Source organism: Melospiza melodia, chromosome 12, assembly GCF_035770615.1.
Source record: "Melospiza melodia melodia isolate bMelMel2 chromosome 12, bMelMel2.pri, whole genome shotgun sequence".
NCBI lineage: Eukaryota > Metazoa > Chordata > Aves > Passeriformes > Passerellidae > Melospiza > Melospiza melodia.
Genome location: NC_086205.1, coordinates 19,597,213 through 19,613,188, shown reverse-complemented (window position 1 = coordinate 19,613,188; position 15,976 = coordinate 19,597,213). Strand labels below are relative to the sequence as shown.

General features: G+C 63.1%; 1 protein-coding gene across 1 annotated transcript; it reads left to right on the top strand.

The window, feature by feature from the left end:
- The first annotated feature begins 2,468 nt into the window (after positions 1–2,468).
- SLC12A9 (solute carrier family 12 member 9) lies at positions 2,469–13,867 on the top strand. Its single transcript, XM_063167125.1, has 13 exons — positions 2,469–2,649; positions 4,722–4,856; positions 5,029–5,166; positions 5,394–5,693; positions 5,908–6,015; positions 6,122–6,233; positions 6,329–6,486; positions 6,751–6,833; positions 7,162–7,286; positions 8,625–8,817; positions 8,980–9,154; positions 9,878–10,024; positions 10,480–13,867. The coding sequence occupies exons 1-13, from the start codon at positions 2,469–2,471 to the stop codon at positions 11,313–11,315; spliced, it is 2,691 nt and encodes an 896-aa protein (XP_063023195.1). The 3' UTR covers positions 11,316–13,867.
- Positions 13,868–15,976: the final 2,109 nt, after the last annotated feature.

Here is a 15,976-nt window from a genome sequence, read left to right as displayed (position 1 = left end):
CCCCGGGCGGGCAAAGGGGGGCAGGCGGGGGGAACCCCCGAAATGCCCGAGGCAGGCAAGGAGGGATGGATATATACGGTGCCCCCCGGGCGGTGGGAGGAGAGAGGGGCCGGGGGAGCACAAACAGGCGAGTTCATTAATGTCGCGCCAAGATGCCAGCTCGGGGCGGGGGGCGCGGGGGGGGCGCAGCCGGGGCCTCAATGCCGCCTTTGTTCGACGAGGCCTCCGGGCGGGCAGCATCAGACGGGCGCTGCGCTCCGGCGCTGCCCGCGGCCCTTGATCATTTTCACGCCAAGCCCTGGCCGCGCCACCCTCCCTGCTGCGGGCCCCGGGCGGGTGGGAACGCACCGGCGGCTGCGGGCGCGGGGGGCCCGGGCTGGGCGTGGGAGCCCCGCCGGCGGTTTCAAAGGCGGCAGCGGGCCGGGAGCGGCCGAGCGCACCAGGCGGGGGAAGGGAAGGCGCGGGTGTCCGGGGAGGGGTCCCCGCTCCCTGTGCCAGCCCAAGCCTGGCTGAAGAGATCGCCCCGCCTAAGGGCGCTGCATCCCCGCGCTGAGCGGCGGCTGCCCCCGGGGATACCCCTCCGATGCCCCCGCCGCAGTATGCCCTGTCCTGTGCAGGGTGCAGGCAGGAAGACGGGCCCCGGCCGGGGCAGGTGGGACCGTGTCACCGGCTGTCCTTCTTGCTTGTTCTCTTTTTCAGCAGCGGGCCCGGGCTGGGGGCAGCTTTGGCCCCAGGGATGGGAGGGCAACACTCACCGGCCCAGCGGGACAGTCTGCTAAGTGCCCCCGGCTCGGCTGGGCACTGGCACCACATTTTGGGATGCCACTGCCTTGCCCCAGTTGCCACCCTCCTGTGCCCAGGAGTCCAGCCTCAGCTCCTTTGGTTAAAAAGTGCAGCTGCATTTCCGTCACTTCGGGGTGCAACAGATGCCCATGACCCCAACTCTGTCCCTGTAAAAGGAACTGAGGTTCCAAGGTCCCATGTCCATTTGTGCGCGGCCCATCTTTGCTAGGGGGCAGAGATGGGTGCCTGTGTCCAGAGATCTGTGTTTGCTAGGGGTAGGGGGTGTCCGTGCCCTCATGTCCTCTGGGGAACAGGGGGTGCCCGTGCTCAAATCTCTGGACTCCACAGGGGTACCCACACCCCGCTCTCTGCCCCCAGTAAGTGCAGCAGGTGCCCCTGTCCCCATCCCTATTTCGAGTCCTGCGGCTGCTCGTCCCCATTAGGGGCAGGAGCGGCTCTGTGCCCGCGCTCCCCCTGGTCCTCCCGGCCGCGATGGTGCCAGCGGGGCGCGGACAATGCCGCTTCAGTGGCACATCAAAGGCACGGGCTGCCCGCGGCTGGCACGGCGACAGGCCCGCCGCAGATGAAAGCCCCGGCCGCGCGGGCTCCCACCTCGGCCGCGGGGGCACGCTGTGCCTCCGTCCCACGGGGGACGGCGGGGCCGAGTGGGGGGACACAGCCCCGCGGCTCACAAGGGCGCGCTCTGCCGCCCCGTCCCGGTGTCCCCGCACGGATCCCCCCACCAGCGACACGCGGGGATCCAATCGATCCGCTGACCGCAATCGGCGCCCACGCGGGAACTTGAGGCCGGAGTGGTGCTCGCCCCCGGCCGCACCGTGCCCCCCGCTCCCGGTGCCGGTGCCAACCCCATTAACCTAATTGGCGAGGCGCTCGGCCGCCCCGGGCGGCGGCGGCAGTGGGACCCCGGGGCCCGGGCAGATCCCAGCCCAGGCAGCGGGCAGGGGGAGACGGTGCCCCCGGGGCCCCAATTGTCCGGTAATTGGCGCGGGCAGCCGAGCCCGGCCGGCAGCGCCGCGGGGCGGGTGGGCGGACATGGGCGGGAGCTGTACCGGAGCTCCCGGGAGGGCCCGGGGCTACATGAGCGGGTATCAGGTGTTGACCACTGGGGGGTCGGGGGCAGGGGGCGCGTGGCGACGCAGGGGCGGGTTTTGGGGTGCGAGAGGAGTGGGGCGAGTTCGGAGGACGCGAGTGGGGGGACAGTGCCGGGGACCAGAGTGGGGAGACCCCGGAAGGGCCGAGAGTTGTGGGTGTAGAGTGACGCAGGCTGGGGAGGAAGTCACTGTGGGGGTGTTGGGGTGTGGCTTGGGGGGCGGTGGAGGGGACCACTATGGAAGAGCATTTTGGGACGGAGGACAGGTGACAAGAGAGAGGGGCTGTGGGCGGGGCCACTAAAGGGGCGTGGGCAGAGTGCACGGTGGGGCGGGGCCTCAATGGTGGGCTAGCACGGGGCGGGGCCTATCGAGGGGCGCGGTCGGAGGCGTGGCCTGAGCGGCGGATCGTGGGCGGGGCCGTGTGTGGGGCGGGGCCCGGCGGGTCGGGACCGGGTCGGCGGGCGGGGCTGCCGGGGCGGGGGCCGGGGCCGGGGCCGGGACCGAGACCGGGACCGGGACCGGGACCGGACGCTTTTCGGGATCGGCGGGGCCCGAGCCGGGCCGGGCCGGGCCATGGCGAGCTCGGAGCGGAGCGCGCTGCTCACGTACCGCCTGTGTGGCGGCTCGGCCGAGGAGGAGCGGGGCCGGGAGCGCGGCCGGGCCGCCGCCGCCCCCCGCAAGCTGCCCACATTCCTGGGCGTTGTGGTGCCCACGCTGCTCTCCATGTTCAGCGTCGTCCTCTTCCTGCGCCTCGGTGAGTGCCGCCGCCCCCGGGGCACCCCCCGCTCCCGGCCGCGGCCCGGGGACCCTCGAGAGTCACCAGCTCTGCCTGGTACCCCCAGCCCGGCCACCGTCTAGTCTCGGGGCCCCCGCCTCTGGAGCCCCGAGCCACCCAGTCTGGGTGCCAGTGCCCTCCCAGTGCCCTCTCCTGGGCCTCCGTCTCTGCTGCAGTCCCAGTGCTCCCCTCCAGTGCGTACCCCAGTGCCCACAGTTTGCGGTCCCCTTGCCTTTCCCCTGCCTGCTCGATTCCAGACCGGGCTGGGGTCCTGGTGCTGTGTCCCCACCTGACCCCACTAGGCTAGGGGCTCGGGACAGGAACCTGCACTACAGGAACCCAGTTAGGACCTTAGGGACCTGCGTAAGGGACCCTGGTTCAAAACCCTGATGTTCCGGGAGTAGAATCCTGTGTCTTCCCCTAAACGGGATTCCAGTGCCTTAATGTCCACCTGTCCCCTAGTGCTGGGATCCTGCTGCCTCCCAGGCATCCTGCAGCGCCAGGCTCCAGCACCCCAGTTCTCTCCCGCATCCCATCCAGTGTCCCAAGGGCAGAACCCTGGTGTCCCCCAGCAGATTCTCAGCTTCCCCTGTGTGCGTGTGCAAAGGGCACGCATTGTTTCCCAGTCTGCCCCCAGTTTGGTTATGAGTCTGTTACTGTGACCCCTGGGAGACGAAGGGGGCAGGATGGGCATGGGCTGGGGCAGCTGGCAGCCTTTTGTGGGGCCTGAAGGGGTGGGTGCCCCAGCATGGCCCGGGGCAGGCGGGGCGGGCAGTGTTTGCTCTGGTCCGGGAACGGGAAAAGCTTTTCCTCTTTCGCTTTCCGCCCACGGAAAGCCCAGGGCGGGAGTTGGCGGCGTGCCCGGGGGGCCCCGCCGGGCCATGGGGACCTTGAGACCATTCCCCTGTCTGGGAGGCCCCCAGGATGGGGGCACGGGCCATCACCCCTGTCATCGTTCACCCCTTTCCCACTCCCCTGCCTGGGGACTTCGTACAGGCTCTGCCTCCCCCAGCCCCACAGCGGGCACCGGCCTCTCCCTGCCTGACCTGGCCCCCGCCCGGGGCTGTGTTACCCCGGGCACCGCGGGGCTCTAGGGGAGGTGCGGGTGGAGGGGAAGGAAAGCTGCCAGGAAGAGGAACTTTCCCACTCTGGGGAGCCAAGGCTCTCCCGGTCGGCTCCCCGCTTCCCCCACACCCTCACATGCTCCCCACATCTCCTGGGTTAGCAGCCCCTCCTGCTTAGACCCGCAGTGCTTCTGGGGCATCCCTTTATTTCCACCACACCCCCACCCCCCCTTACATGTGGCACTCGGATGCCCTCCGGCTCTCTGGGGACCGCAGCGGGTGCCCTCAAAGCCAGCGTGTCGCCCCGAGGGCTCCTTGCGGTGCCGGTGCCCCGGTCACCCCCCCTCGCCTCTCCCGCGGGCACATCCGCGGCCTGGCCTGTGGCTGAGATAGGGCAGCGCCCACAGCCGCGGGCAGCCCCTTCCCGCCCGCAGTGTCGCCAGCCGGGATCGCTCCACCGGGATCGCTGCCGTCACCCCGGGCAGGGCCGGGGGGACTCTGGGCCCCTCTCTGCGGGAACACCCACCCGCCCCACTGGGAGCGGTGCCGTGGCTGGCAGGGACACCCGCACTGCTTCTACTTCCTGCTGTGCTGTAGGCAAGCAGGCAGCAAGGGGACCCCTGTGGGGAGCTCCTGACTCCCCACTCTGGGGAACAAGGGTGGCAGCATGGCACGGGGGTCCCAGTAGCAGAGCCCCTTCCCTATTTGTTTGGTTTTTGGGCACACCTGGGCCGGACACGGGTGGAAAATGGAGATACCCTGAAAGAGGGAGACACTGGTGTGGGCTGCTGTGGGTGGGAGGTGGAAGCATCCTCATCCTGGATGGAAGGGGGCTGGCAGGTCCTGGGGGAAGGTGTGGGCACAGGGATGGGAGTGGCCACGTTCCTCAGTGGGGTGAGGTCTGTGTGGTGGCAGTGCCAGGGACTCTGTCCTGCAGGTTGTCCATGCTCAGCTAATGGGCACACTGGCCTCTCCCATCCTTGGCAGGGTTTGTGGTGGGTCATGCTGGGCTGTACCAGGCTCTGGCCATGTTCGCAGTGGCATATTTCATCATTGGCATGACGGTGCTGTCTGTGTGTGCCATTGCCACCAACGGGGCACTGGATGCTGGAGGAGCCTACTGTATCCTTTGCTGTGGGTGCTGCTGGGACAGTACATGTGGGACAAAGCTGAGTGACTACCCAGTGGCCTTGGGGTGCCATGCTGAGGCTGGGACCCTGTTGGCCTGGGAGAGAGGGGAGGGAGCATCTGATGGTGGTTTGTGCTGCTGACATCTTCCCTTGACGCGAGCAAGATATGATCAGCCGTGCCTTGGGCCCGGAGTTTGGCGGCAGCATCGGGATCATGTTTTTTCTGGCCAATGTGTGTGGCAGTGCCCTCTATGTGCTGGGGCTGGTGGAGGCAGTGGTGGACAGCTTTGGGATCCCGCCTGGTGAGTACCACCCTGCGTGGTGGCAGGGGACAGCAGGTATTCCTTACCTGAGCAGCCCTAGTGCTGTGCCAGGCATGCCAAGCACTATGCCCAGCAGAGCCAGCATGGCTCACCCAGCCCTCTGGCCAGTGAGTTGGTGCCCATCATGCTTGACACAATGCTAGTAGCTCTCAGCTCCCTGTGATGCCCCCTCTGAGCTTGGCTGATCCTGACTTGTCTCTGTGCAGGGCAAGAAGCGGGCACAGGTGTCCACGTCCTGCCCCAGAGCTACTGGTTCGAGCTGCTCTACGGCACCGTGCTGCTGGCGCTCTGCCTCCTTGTGTGCCTCGTGGGTGCCTCCATCTATGCCAAGGCCACCTTCCTCATCTTCCTCATTGTTGCAGCTGTCTTGGGCACCATCCTTGTCAGCTTCTTTGCCACACGGCCCCTGAAGGTGCCCATCCGCCTGCCCGACAGCAATGGCACTGAGACTGATAATGGCTCCTTCACCGGCTTCTCCCTCAGCACTCTGCGAGACAACCTGGGCGGTGAGGAGAGGCTTCTCCCACCTGCCTGCCGTGCCCACTGGCACTGCCACATCACATGGGGCTTGCTCGAGGGTGGGGGCAGCTGGTGGGCACAAAGCAGGTGCTGTGGGGTGGTTTCTCTTGGAGGTTATGTGTGGGGACATGGAGGAGTGGGCCTGTGGCGGGGCTGTGCCACCCTGGACAGCCTGTCACAGCTTCTGTCTGTGTCCTGCAGGTAAGTATGATGTGGACTACACCACCGGGCAGATGATGAGCTTCAGCTCCGTGTTTGCAGTGATGTTCAACGGCTGCACTGGCATCATGGCAGGCTCCAACATGTCAGGTATGGACAGGAGGTGCCTGGCAGGGTGGCACGAGGAACAGGAACTGGGAGAGATGAGGGGTGTGCTGTGCCTGTGGGCACTAATGCTGCCTGCTCCTGCCCACAGGGGACCTGAAGCGCCCGAGCTATTCCATCCCACGGGGCACCATCTCTGCTGTGCTCTTCACCTACCTCGTCTACAACCTGCTGGCTTTCCTCATGTGTGCCACCTGCAACAGGTATGGCCACCTCTCCGCCTGCCAGGGTGTGCCTGGTGCCAGGGCAGGCTGGCCTGGGCTGAGGCAGATGCCAGTGTGTGTGTGTCCCTCTCCAGGACCCTCCTGCAGAAAGACTATGGCTTCTTGCGTGACATCAGTATCTTCCCACCGCTGGTCACTGTGGGCATCTATGCTGCCACTCTCTCTGCAGCCATGAGCAACCTCATCGGGGCATCCCGCATCCTGTACGCCCTGGCCCGGGATGATCTCTTTGGTGAGTGCCCAGAATGCCCTGGCACTCGTTGGAGCCCCCTCAGCAGGTTGTCCCTGCTAGGGACCAGCCCTGACAGCAGGGAACTCCCTTCTTGGTGTGGAGGTGATGGTTTGTGGGCTGGTGTGTGCCCATTTGGGTCACCTGCATGTCCTGGAATTTGCCCACGCCCCAGCACTCAGGGTGGGGATGGGACTCTGGCTGGTGGTTGAACCTGTGGCTGCCTACTGGGGTGTCCCAGCCCAGCCTCCCTGCTCTGCCTTGCAGGCCAGGCACTGGCACTGGCCAAGAAGACATCTGCCAGTGGGAACCCAGTGATGGCAGTGATCCTCTCCTGGCTGGTGGTGCAGGTGAGTTTGTCAGCCATGCTTCTTTCCTGGCCTTGGTGGGTGAAGGTTGGTTGTTACCCGGGCTGGGTGTTGTGGAGCCTGGCATGTCCCCTTGCCCTGTGGAATTCCTCTCCCAGCCCCCCTGGGTGTCCTACTGAAGTTGTGCCCTTCCCTCCCTGAGGCAGGAGGTATCCCATAAATTAAGGATAAATCACAAAAAGGAAGAGGGACTCCTGTCTGTACCCTTACCCATCATACCCTTGGGATACACCCCAAGTGGACAGGGGTGGCTTGGGCACATGCCTGATGTGCCATCCCAGGGTATGCATTCACCCTGTGCTCTCTGCAGCTTGTGCTCTTTTCTGGGAAGCTCAACACCATCGCAAGTGTCGTGACAATCTTCTTCCTCCTGGTTTATGCCACTGTCAACCTGGCCTGCCTGGCACTGGAATGGGCCTCGGCCCCCAACTTCAGGTACCCACTGCCACAGGGGAGAGAGGCTGTGCTGAAATGTTTGGCAGGCACCCATCCCTCCATTCTTTTGTCTGTGTTTCCCCTGCCACCCCTGTGCCTGAGATTTATGATGAGATGGTGGGCAGAGATGCTGAACTCCCCTCTCCTGGGCATTAGAGGGACAAAGACACCCCTATCCTTGGGGAGAGAAGGGGACAGGTCCTGGAATGGCACTGGCTTGGCACGGTTCTTGTGCACTGGCACTGCTTTGCTGAGTGGATATGGATAAATCCAGCACCATGGGTACCACCTGCCCCCTCCCCTCAGGCTTCCAGAGGTAATTTATAGCCTGGGCCCGGCCGGCATCCCCCGGGCAGTTTGCCAAGCGGTGATGGAGCCCACTTTCCATTAGCGCTAATTAAACTAACAGAGAAGGGGGAGGTAGGAAGGAGGATTCTGGGTGGGAGGAGGAGAAAATATCTTCCAGGAAGAAGGAGTATGTGTAGCAGGCAGGCCCAGCCTGTGGTACAGGGTGTGGGGTACCCTGGTGTGAGTCTGGGCTCGTGGGGCTGCCCAGATCTGGGGTGCTGGGAATGGCCGGGGAGCCTGATCTCCCTCCTGGGTGATGCCCACTGCCCCCAGTGCAGGCTGCTGACTCCCCAGCAGGGAGAGTCCCCCAGGTGGGCAGAGGTGTTGCTCAAGTAGGGCTGGGTGGCACTGCCTGGGAGTCCCCCAGAGGCCCCATTCCCAAAGGAGAGCTGATGCCTGTGCCAGGCTGTGGCTTGGCCCCCATCTGCCCTGCCCAGCTGCTTCCTTGACTTGGCACGGAATGGGGCAGGATCAGTGCCTCGGGGGAGCCTGCTGGGACGGGTAGCAACAGGCCCCTCACCCACCCCACATCTGGTGCCTCCCCCCTCCCCTCACTGAGGTCTGCATCAAGCACAGCGGAAAAGGATTTTAATTACCTTTCAGGAAAAACAGCAATTAGAGAAAATAACAGCTTCTTGCCTCCCCGCCTCTGCCTTCCTGCACCAGAATGAGCGGGCACCATGGCTGGCAGCGCTGCCATGCACTGCCCATTACTACCTGGGTGTTCCAGGACACTGCCAGTCCCATGGCCATCATTGCCCTGTCTGCCTAGGGCTGGCAGCAACAGGCTGCCCACTGCCCTGGGAGATACCATCTCCCCTCCATAACTTCTCCTCCAGGTGCATAGGTGCCCAACATGCCCTGGGCTGGCACAGCAGAATCACTGGGGGTGGGTGGTGTGGCCCTTTGGCACAGCTCCCCTTGCTGTGCCCTTCCCACAGGCAGCATGGGCACCACATGATAGCAGGTGTCCCCTCCTCCCTGCTGCAGGCCCACTTTCCGGTACTTCACCTGGCACACGTGCCTGCTGGGCATCGCAGGCTGCTGCGTCATGATGTTCCTCATCAGCCCTGTGTCGGCCTCAGCGAGCCTGGGCTTCCTCCTCCTCCTCCTCCTTGCCCTTCACTACCTCTCACCCAGCAGCACCTGGGGCTACATCAGCCAGGCCCTCATCTTTCATCAGGTAAGTGCTGTCCTCTTGTTGTCCCCTTGGGGTGGAATGCTGGTGTCCCTGTGGCAGCTCAGCTGTGTCCTGGGCAGCATGTGTTCAGGACTGGCATCCCCAGGGGGTGGAATGGTGAAACAAAAAGGCTTCCTCACCTGTTTCCCTCCCTCCGTCCTGCAGGTGCGGAAGTACCTGCTGATGCTGGATGTGCGGAAGGACCACGTCAAGTTCTGGCGCCCGCAGATGCTGCTGATGGTGCAGAACCCGCGAGGCAGCGCCCGCCTCATCGACTTTGTCAATGACCTCAAGAAGAGCGGCCTCTATGTCCTGGGCCATGTGGAGCTGCAGGACTTGGGTGAGGATCTGCACTGTCTCCTGTGCTAATGGCCTCTGCACTCTGCTGTGGTGCCAGAGGGCTCCTGGGCTTCTTGGATTGACACTGCTGACCAGTTGATGGCTGAGGAATGTCAGTGTTTTGGGCACATGTGTGGCACATTGGGCTTGGCTGCTATGGGGACATCAGTGAGTTGTGTCTGTCCCATGCCTCCTGTGCACACACACTTATACATGCATGTGCATGAATGTCCATCCCTACATGTGCACATGGGGCTCTGCATGTGTCGGTGTTGGCATGAGGCGTGTGCCAGCCAGGTTAGCACCTGTACACGCCCAGCACACACGTGGGCACACACTTGGCACAGACTTGCACACATGTGTGCCTGTGTCCATCCTCACCTCACACCTGCTGCTGTGTGTCCAGGTGCCTTGTGGGTGTTTGCACTCTCATGTGTGTTGCACACGCGTGCTCTCCCTGGCACATGACATGGCTGATGCACAGGCTCTGTTCCCCCTTCCCTGCTGTTGCTGTGGTGACTAATGGCCTGAAATTGGGGAGTGGGGATGGGGCTGCCTGGGGTTTCTTATACATTTATATACAATTTTATATCTCTCTCTGTAAGCACCTCTCCATCTCACCCATGCTGGGGTGGGCACAGGGTTTTGCAGAAGGGGTGGACACCAGGGTTAGCCCCAGTATGGGATATCTGTCCCACTGATGCTGGTTTTGTCCCCCACCCAGACATGCTGCCCTCAGATCCACTGCAGGCCCAGCAGGACTCGTGGCTCAGCTTGGTGGACAAACTGAATGTCAAGGCCTTTGTCAGCCTCACCCTTGCACCCTCAGTGCGGCACGGTGTCCGACAGCTCCTCTTCACCTCTGGCCTTGGTAAGTGGTGCCTGGTCTAGACATGGGTGAGTGTCCATCCTGCTGTCCCCGTGGGTTGAGAAGTGCCAAGGAGTTTGGAGGCACCTGGATGGTTGATTCCACCAGAGCCAGGTTTGCTCTTGGAAGCGCCTGGGATGAGCTGTAGACATTTTGGGGTTTGGAAGCATCACTGTTGGCAGTGTTGAGGGGCTTGAAGATCCCTGCATGAGATATGCCAAGGAGTTTGGAAGCACCCAGTGTGGGCAGTCCCAAAGCCAAATGGAAGAGGTATTGAGTGGGCAGTGCAAAAATGGAGTCAGGTCATGGAGCTATCTAGGTTTGATCCTGAGGGGTCTGAAATTGGCAGGCTGAGCAATGCCAAAGTCAAGCTGTGCCTTGTTGACACCTGCAGTGCCAGGAGGGCTGGTGGAGCCCTCTGCCTCTGCTCAGCTGGGCTGGCACGGTCTCTCTGGCAGGCGGGATGCGCCCCAACACCCTGGTGCTGGGTTTCTACGACGATGAGGCACCGCAGGACGGTCTGGCCCGGCACCCCGCCTTCACCAGCGCCCGTGAGGAGGTTCCCCTGGGCTTCCCCCCACTGCGGGCAGCCGCCACTCCCAAACTGCTGTCAGCCCGGGAGTACGTGGGCATTGTGGCTGACGCCCTGAAGATGCTTCGCAATGTCCTGCTGGCCCGGCAGCTGGAGAGCCTGGACAAGGCCTGGGAGCTGCGGCGGGCCGCCAGCCCCCCACCCACCATCCACGTGTGGCCCGTCAACCTGCTGCGGCCCGACAGCGCCCGCTATGCCGACACCTGCAGCCTGTTCCTGCTGCAGATGGCCTGCGTCCTCAACATGGCGCGGGCCTGGCGCCGGGCCCGCCTGCGCCTCTTCCTCTGCGTCGAGGCGGGCACCATGCCCCATGCCCAGGAGGAGAAGCTGCGCCAGCTCCTCAAGGACCTGCGCATCCAGGCCCAGATCCAGCTGGTGCCCTGGGATGCCATCACCCGCCTGCACTGGCAAACCTGCCAGGGACCCTCAGGAGGGCCAGCGGAGGAGGAGGAAGAGGAGGAAGGGGTTGTGAACTTCCCGACCAACACCACCCAAGTGTCAGATGAGTACGTGCGTGCCGCCAACAAACTGGTCCTGGAGCAGAGCCCCGCGCCGGCCGTGCGCTTCCTGTACTTGCCGCGGCCGCCGGCCGACACCAGCCTCTACCCGCTCTATCTGCACCAGCTGGAGCTGCTCACCCGCGGGCTGGGCCCCACCGTGCTGGTGCACGGGGTGAGTGCCGTCACCAGCACCCAGCTCTAGGTGACCCCCAGGTCCCCCTCGGCACCCTCCACACTCCTTTGCCCAGTGCCTTTAGCAGCCCGAGCCTGAGGATGGCCCTAGTGTCTCCATCCTGGTGGGCAAAGAGGGTACCCCACAGTGAGATGTGGGTGCAGGGAGGGGGTTTGATTTTCGGGGATGTCTCCTGCAGAGGATTAAAGCTGCCCTGGCAGGATCCCGGCACAGCTCTGGGGCTGGATGGGCAGCACGGTGCATTCACGGTGCCTTTTCTTTGGAGTAGGGCATAGCAGGGTCCTGGAGGGGGCGAGCACTGGGTGCCCCAGTTGTCTGCTGGGAGCCCCTTAGCTGCACCGTGCAACCCTCTCTGTAGTTCCTCCCCTGCCGCAGCCCCCGTCCTCTCCTCCGCCAGCTCCTCCGGGCACCCAGCCAGCAGCGGGGATTGATTAAAGGCAGCCTCGACCTTGGTGCCCCAGCTCCCCGCCATCCTCCTGCCTTTCATTAGGAAAAATTAAATGGGAAAGGGTGGGGGAGGGGAGCCTGGAGGCCTGGGCTCCCTTTGTGAGGCTGGGTGGGGGAAGCAATCGGGTGCTGGCCCTAATGGCTGCAATGTATGGCACCCTGGATCTTGCTCCGTACCCCCAGTGCTCTTAGATGGGGGCTATCCAGATGCTCCAATCTGTAGTCCCCCCCACCCCCATGGCTGCTGATCCCTGGTGCTGGCAGAAAATGGGGAAATTATTTGTGGTGGGGTCCTTACCCACACACCTGGGTCTCCTGACCTGTTTTTTGGGGCATTTTTATTTCCCCACACACATCATGACCTGCAGGGGGAAGCTGGCCTTGCCCCCTGCCCTCCCTTATTGATTAGAGGAGGGCAGGAAATTGCCTGGGTGCAGCACGATAAATCCATCGGGTGCCTGGTGGGTGGGCAGTGTGCCCAGTGCTGCCTGATGAATTGCTTCCTATTAACCCCAGCACGGGGGGCTGCTCCCCGCCAGGCTGGGCTCCAGCAGGGGTGACAAGTGGGGCACTGCTGCCTGTGCCTGCTCTCACCAAACTTGGCACTGCTGGCTGGCAGCTCTGGTCAGGCAGAGGGCTGGCAAAACCCAGGTGGTTGGGTGCAGCTGGGAGGAAAAACGGTGGAGACCCACATTTTGCAGTGGATTGTGCCCTGGCTGGGGAGGAGGGGGCTGGGGCTGGCTTTGCTCGCTCCTGCAGGAGCTGGGTGCCCTGGGGCGAGCACCACGCGTCCCACGGGATTTATTTACAAACAGTCGGAAGCTGGCACAGGGCAGCCTGGCACCAGCGGGACCCGGAGGCCTATAATGTTAATTATCACCACGTAATTAAAAGCCCATAAAAAGCCTCACACTTCATTAAATTAAAGCTTCCCCTCACTGTGCCCATGGGCTCCAGCAGAGTTAACCTTGGCCATGCCAGGCACCAGCACCTCTGCAGGCAGGGTCCCGGGGCTAGGGGTGCATGGGAGCCCAGGCTCAGGACCGTGCAGCCCCCACAGCGTTGCAGGGGGTGCAGCATTGCCCATGCATGAGCACTCTGCAACACCATTCATGTCACACCTGAGCCGCTGTGCCTGGGCACATCCAGGGCTGCTGTCCCAGTCAGAGATGCCCACGCAGGGACATGGACACGTGTGCCCATGGCACCGCTGCAGACACACTGTCACACACCCCGTGGCCCGGGCAGGGGCTGACACGGGCACACACAGGCACAGCCAGGTGTGTCCGTGCAGCATCACGGCCGCTGCAGAGGCAGCACCACGCGCCCGCGCCGCGGCTCCGGCAAACCAGCTCCGGCACGCACCGCCCACGCGGCACACACCTACACAAACAGCAGCTTTCCTCTTTCCCAACAGCCAGAGGTGCAGACAAACAGCCACACTCACACCCCTGCATCTCCTCCAGACTCCCACCCATTGCTGTCTGTGCCCAGAGGGGATGGACTGTGCAGAGAGCACCCATCTGTGCCTGCCCCCTCTGTGCCTTGATTTCCCCGAGCGCTGGGCTGTGCTGGGGTAGAGCCCAGTGAATGGGTGACCCCCAAACCCTCTTGGTGCTCTGCATCAGAGGTGCTATGCCAAGGTCTGGGGAGGGACACAAAGTGCCCACCAGCACATAAGCAGGGATGTGTGTATGTGTGTAGATGTTCAGGCAGGGATATGCATAAAGGAGGAGAGTGTGCGTGTGCACATGGGAGGGGTGCTGTGCTGGGGGCTGTACACGTGCACAAGGGCTGTCTGTATGTGCACACACGTTGGTGTGGGTGTATATACCCACCCCTAGGTGTGACACCCCGATGTGCACACAGGGCTCCAGGAAGGGGGAGCCAGGGGGGCACGCACCCTTGTGCATTCGGGGTGTGCAAACTGACACATGCATCTGCCCAGAACCCCAGGACTCTGCTGCCAAGTGGGGCCGTGGGCAGGGGCCTCCGGGGGTGGGTGCCCATGGCCCGGCCCTGCGGGGGTGGGCAGCCAACAGGGCCTCGGCTATTTCTTGGAAATTTTGCAGCATTCATTTCAGTGCAAATAAAAGCTGTCATTGCCAGAGAAATGATACTGATCGGGGTCTGAAAAGACAGCAAATTACCCGCCTGAAAATGCACCGCTGGAAAAAAATGCATATTAAACACACAAAAAGGCACTTTGCCATCAGCCGCGCTTCCCCCGCCGCTCCAGAATAACCACACTTTACATAATTCTCCCTCTCCACCTCCGAATTAATTTCGCAGACAGAGGCAGAGGCAACCCTCTGACAATAGCGGAGGGGAGACGCGGCGGCTGCGGGGGGAGTGGGGCTGGGGGCTGCTGGGGAGTGCCGTGCTCTGAGCTGGGGGCACGGCACTAAAGGGATGCCAGGTTTGGAGCTGGGGGAAACCGAGGGGTTTTGGTGGGGAAGGGGACAATGACGACGACTGAGGGGTTTGGGAAAGGTGAGTCCACGGGTGAGGGTTGTGTGTAATGGGTGGATGCACCCAGCTGTGGGGCGGAGCACTCTCCTACTCCCGCCTTGGGTGCTGGGGATGGGCCTCCTTGGGGTGGGACTTGTGGGGTGATGCCCACCCCAAACAGGCAAGTCTTGGGCCAGGTGTTTCCTATAAGGGACAGCCCCTCACTGGTGCAAACCTCCGCCAGCCTGTGGGTGCACCAAAAGGCCGTATTGCCCACCCAGGCTGACACTCCCAAGCTAGCATCCCTCTAAGAAACCCCCGGGAACCTGCCCTGCTTTATTGGGCGTGAGGGCACCATCCCTGCGCCCCAGCGCTGCCGAGGGAGCACAGCGGGGCTCTGGAGGTGATGGTGGGGGGGTTCATCTGGCTGGGTGCTCAGCGCTGAGGGGCTGACAGAGGTGAGAGCGGGTGGCGGAGGTTGGCACCGCGCTGCTTTGCATTTTCAATGACAGACCCATGCCGGGTGCTCGGGAGAGTGGAAAAATCTTATTTGTCACCTGCTGGCGATGCGCGGAGGCTCCCGCGCCGCGGCTAATCTTGGGGAAAATGAGGATGCCGGCGGGGTGGCCCGCGGGATGGGCAGGGCGGAGCGGGGCTGGCGGGCTGGTGATGATGAGCGCCGGGCCACGGGATGCTCACACCCACCTGGTGATCTCTGGGTGTGTTGACCCCATGGCACGGATCCTGCTGTTGGGTGTGTGTGGGCTGGGCAGCGCTTGGCATCCAGAAGCAGGTGCCCTGTCCCCCAGGCCAGTCTGCAAAGGGGTAAATTCTTTTCTTCCATTCCAGCTCCAGCAGCAGCTGCTTGCCTTGCAGTGCCAGTTCCACAGGTTGGCACTGCCTGCACATCCTCTCAGGGCACTCAGTGGACCTTTTTAGGGACAGTCAGGGTGCAGGCACTGCCTGATGCCCCATATTTACCCACAGGTGCCCACCCCACACCTGCTGTACCCTGGCTTTTTGAGATGCCAACACCTGCGGGACACCACAGCGCTCTGCGGCCAGCTCAGATTTATCCATTATTTTATATCCACACGCCTTTAATTTTTACAGCCCTGTTGGAGCAATACCCAGGGCTGTTAATAACACCAGGCCCTCCCCGCCCCCACGTGCATCCATCATGCTCCAACCAAGGCACCAAGCACATCTCAGGGCTGGGTAAGTGCAGGCATGGGGAGTTCCATGCTCCTATCTCCCTCATGAACAGCAGGGTGGATTCCCTGTGCCCAGCCTGATGGGGTGCTCTTGCATCCCACTGGGGTTGGTGATACCTGGCTGCTTAGGGTGCCTGAGCCTGAGGTGCCTCTCTTGTGGGACTCATGATTCTCTCTGCTTTGGTGTGTGCCCCATGAAAGCTGAGCTGCAACACCTGAGCTTTAGTTTAGTGTGCCAGGGTACACGTGGAAGGCAGTGAGTGCTTGAGTGTGAGAGCGTGTGTGAAGGCACAGAGTGTGTGTCTGTGCTGGTGCATGTCAGTGTGTGTGGGTGTACACGTGATGTACATGTGTGCCACTGCCTGTGCAGGTGATGCTGGGCCTGGCTGCTGCGGAAGGTGCTGTGCCCGGGCCATGCCCAGCAGCCCAGCACAGACAGAGCAGCCTCAGCAGCCCCAGGCACCGAGAGCTGTGCCTGGGGCCAGCCCACAGCACCCACAGGACGAGAGAGCAAGTCCCACATCACTGAGCCACCTGTGCCATGACAAGCAGGGCCCC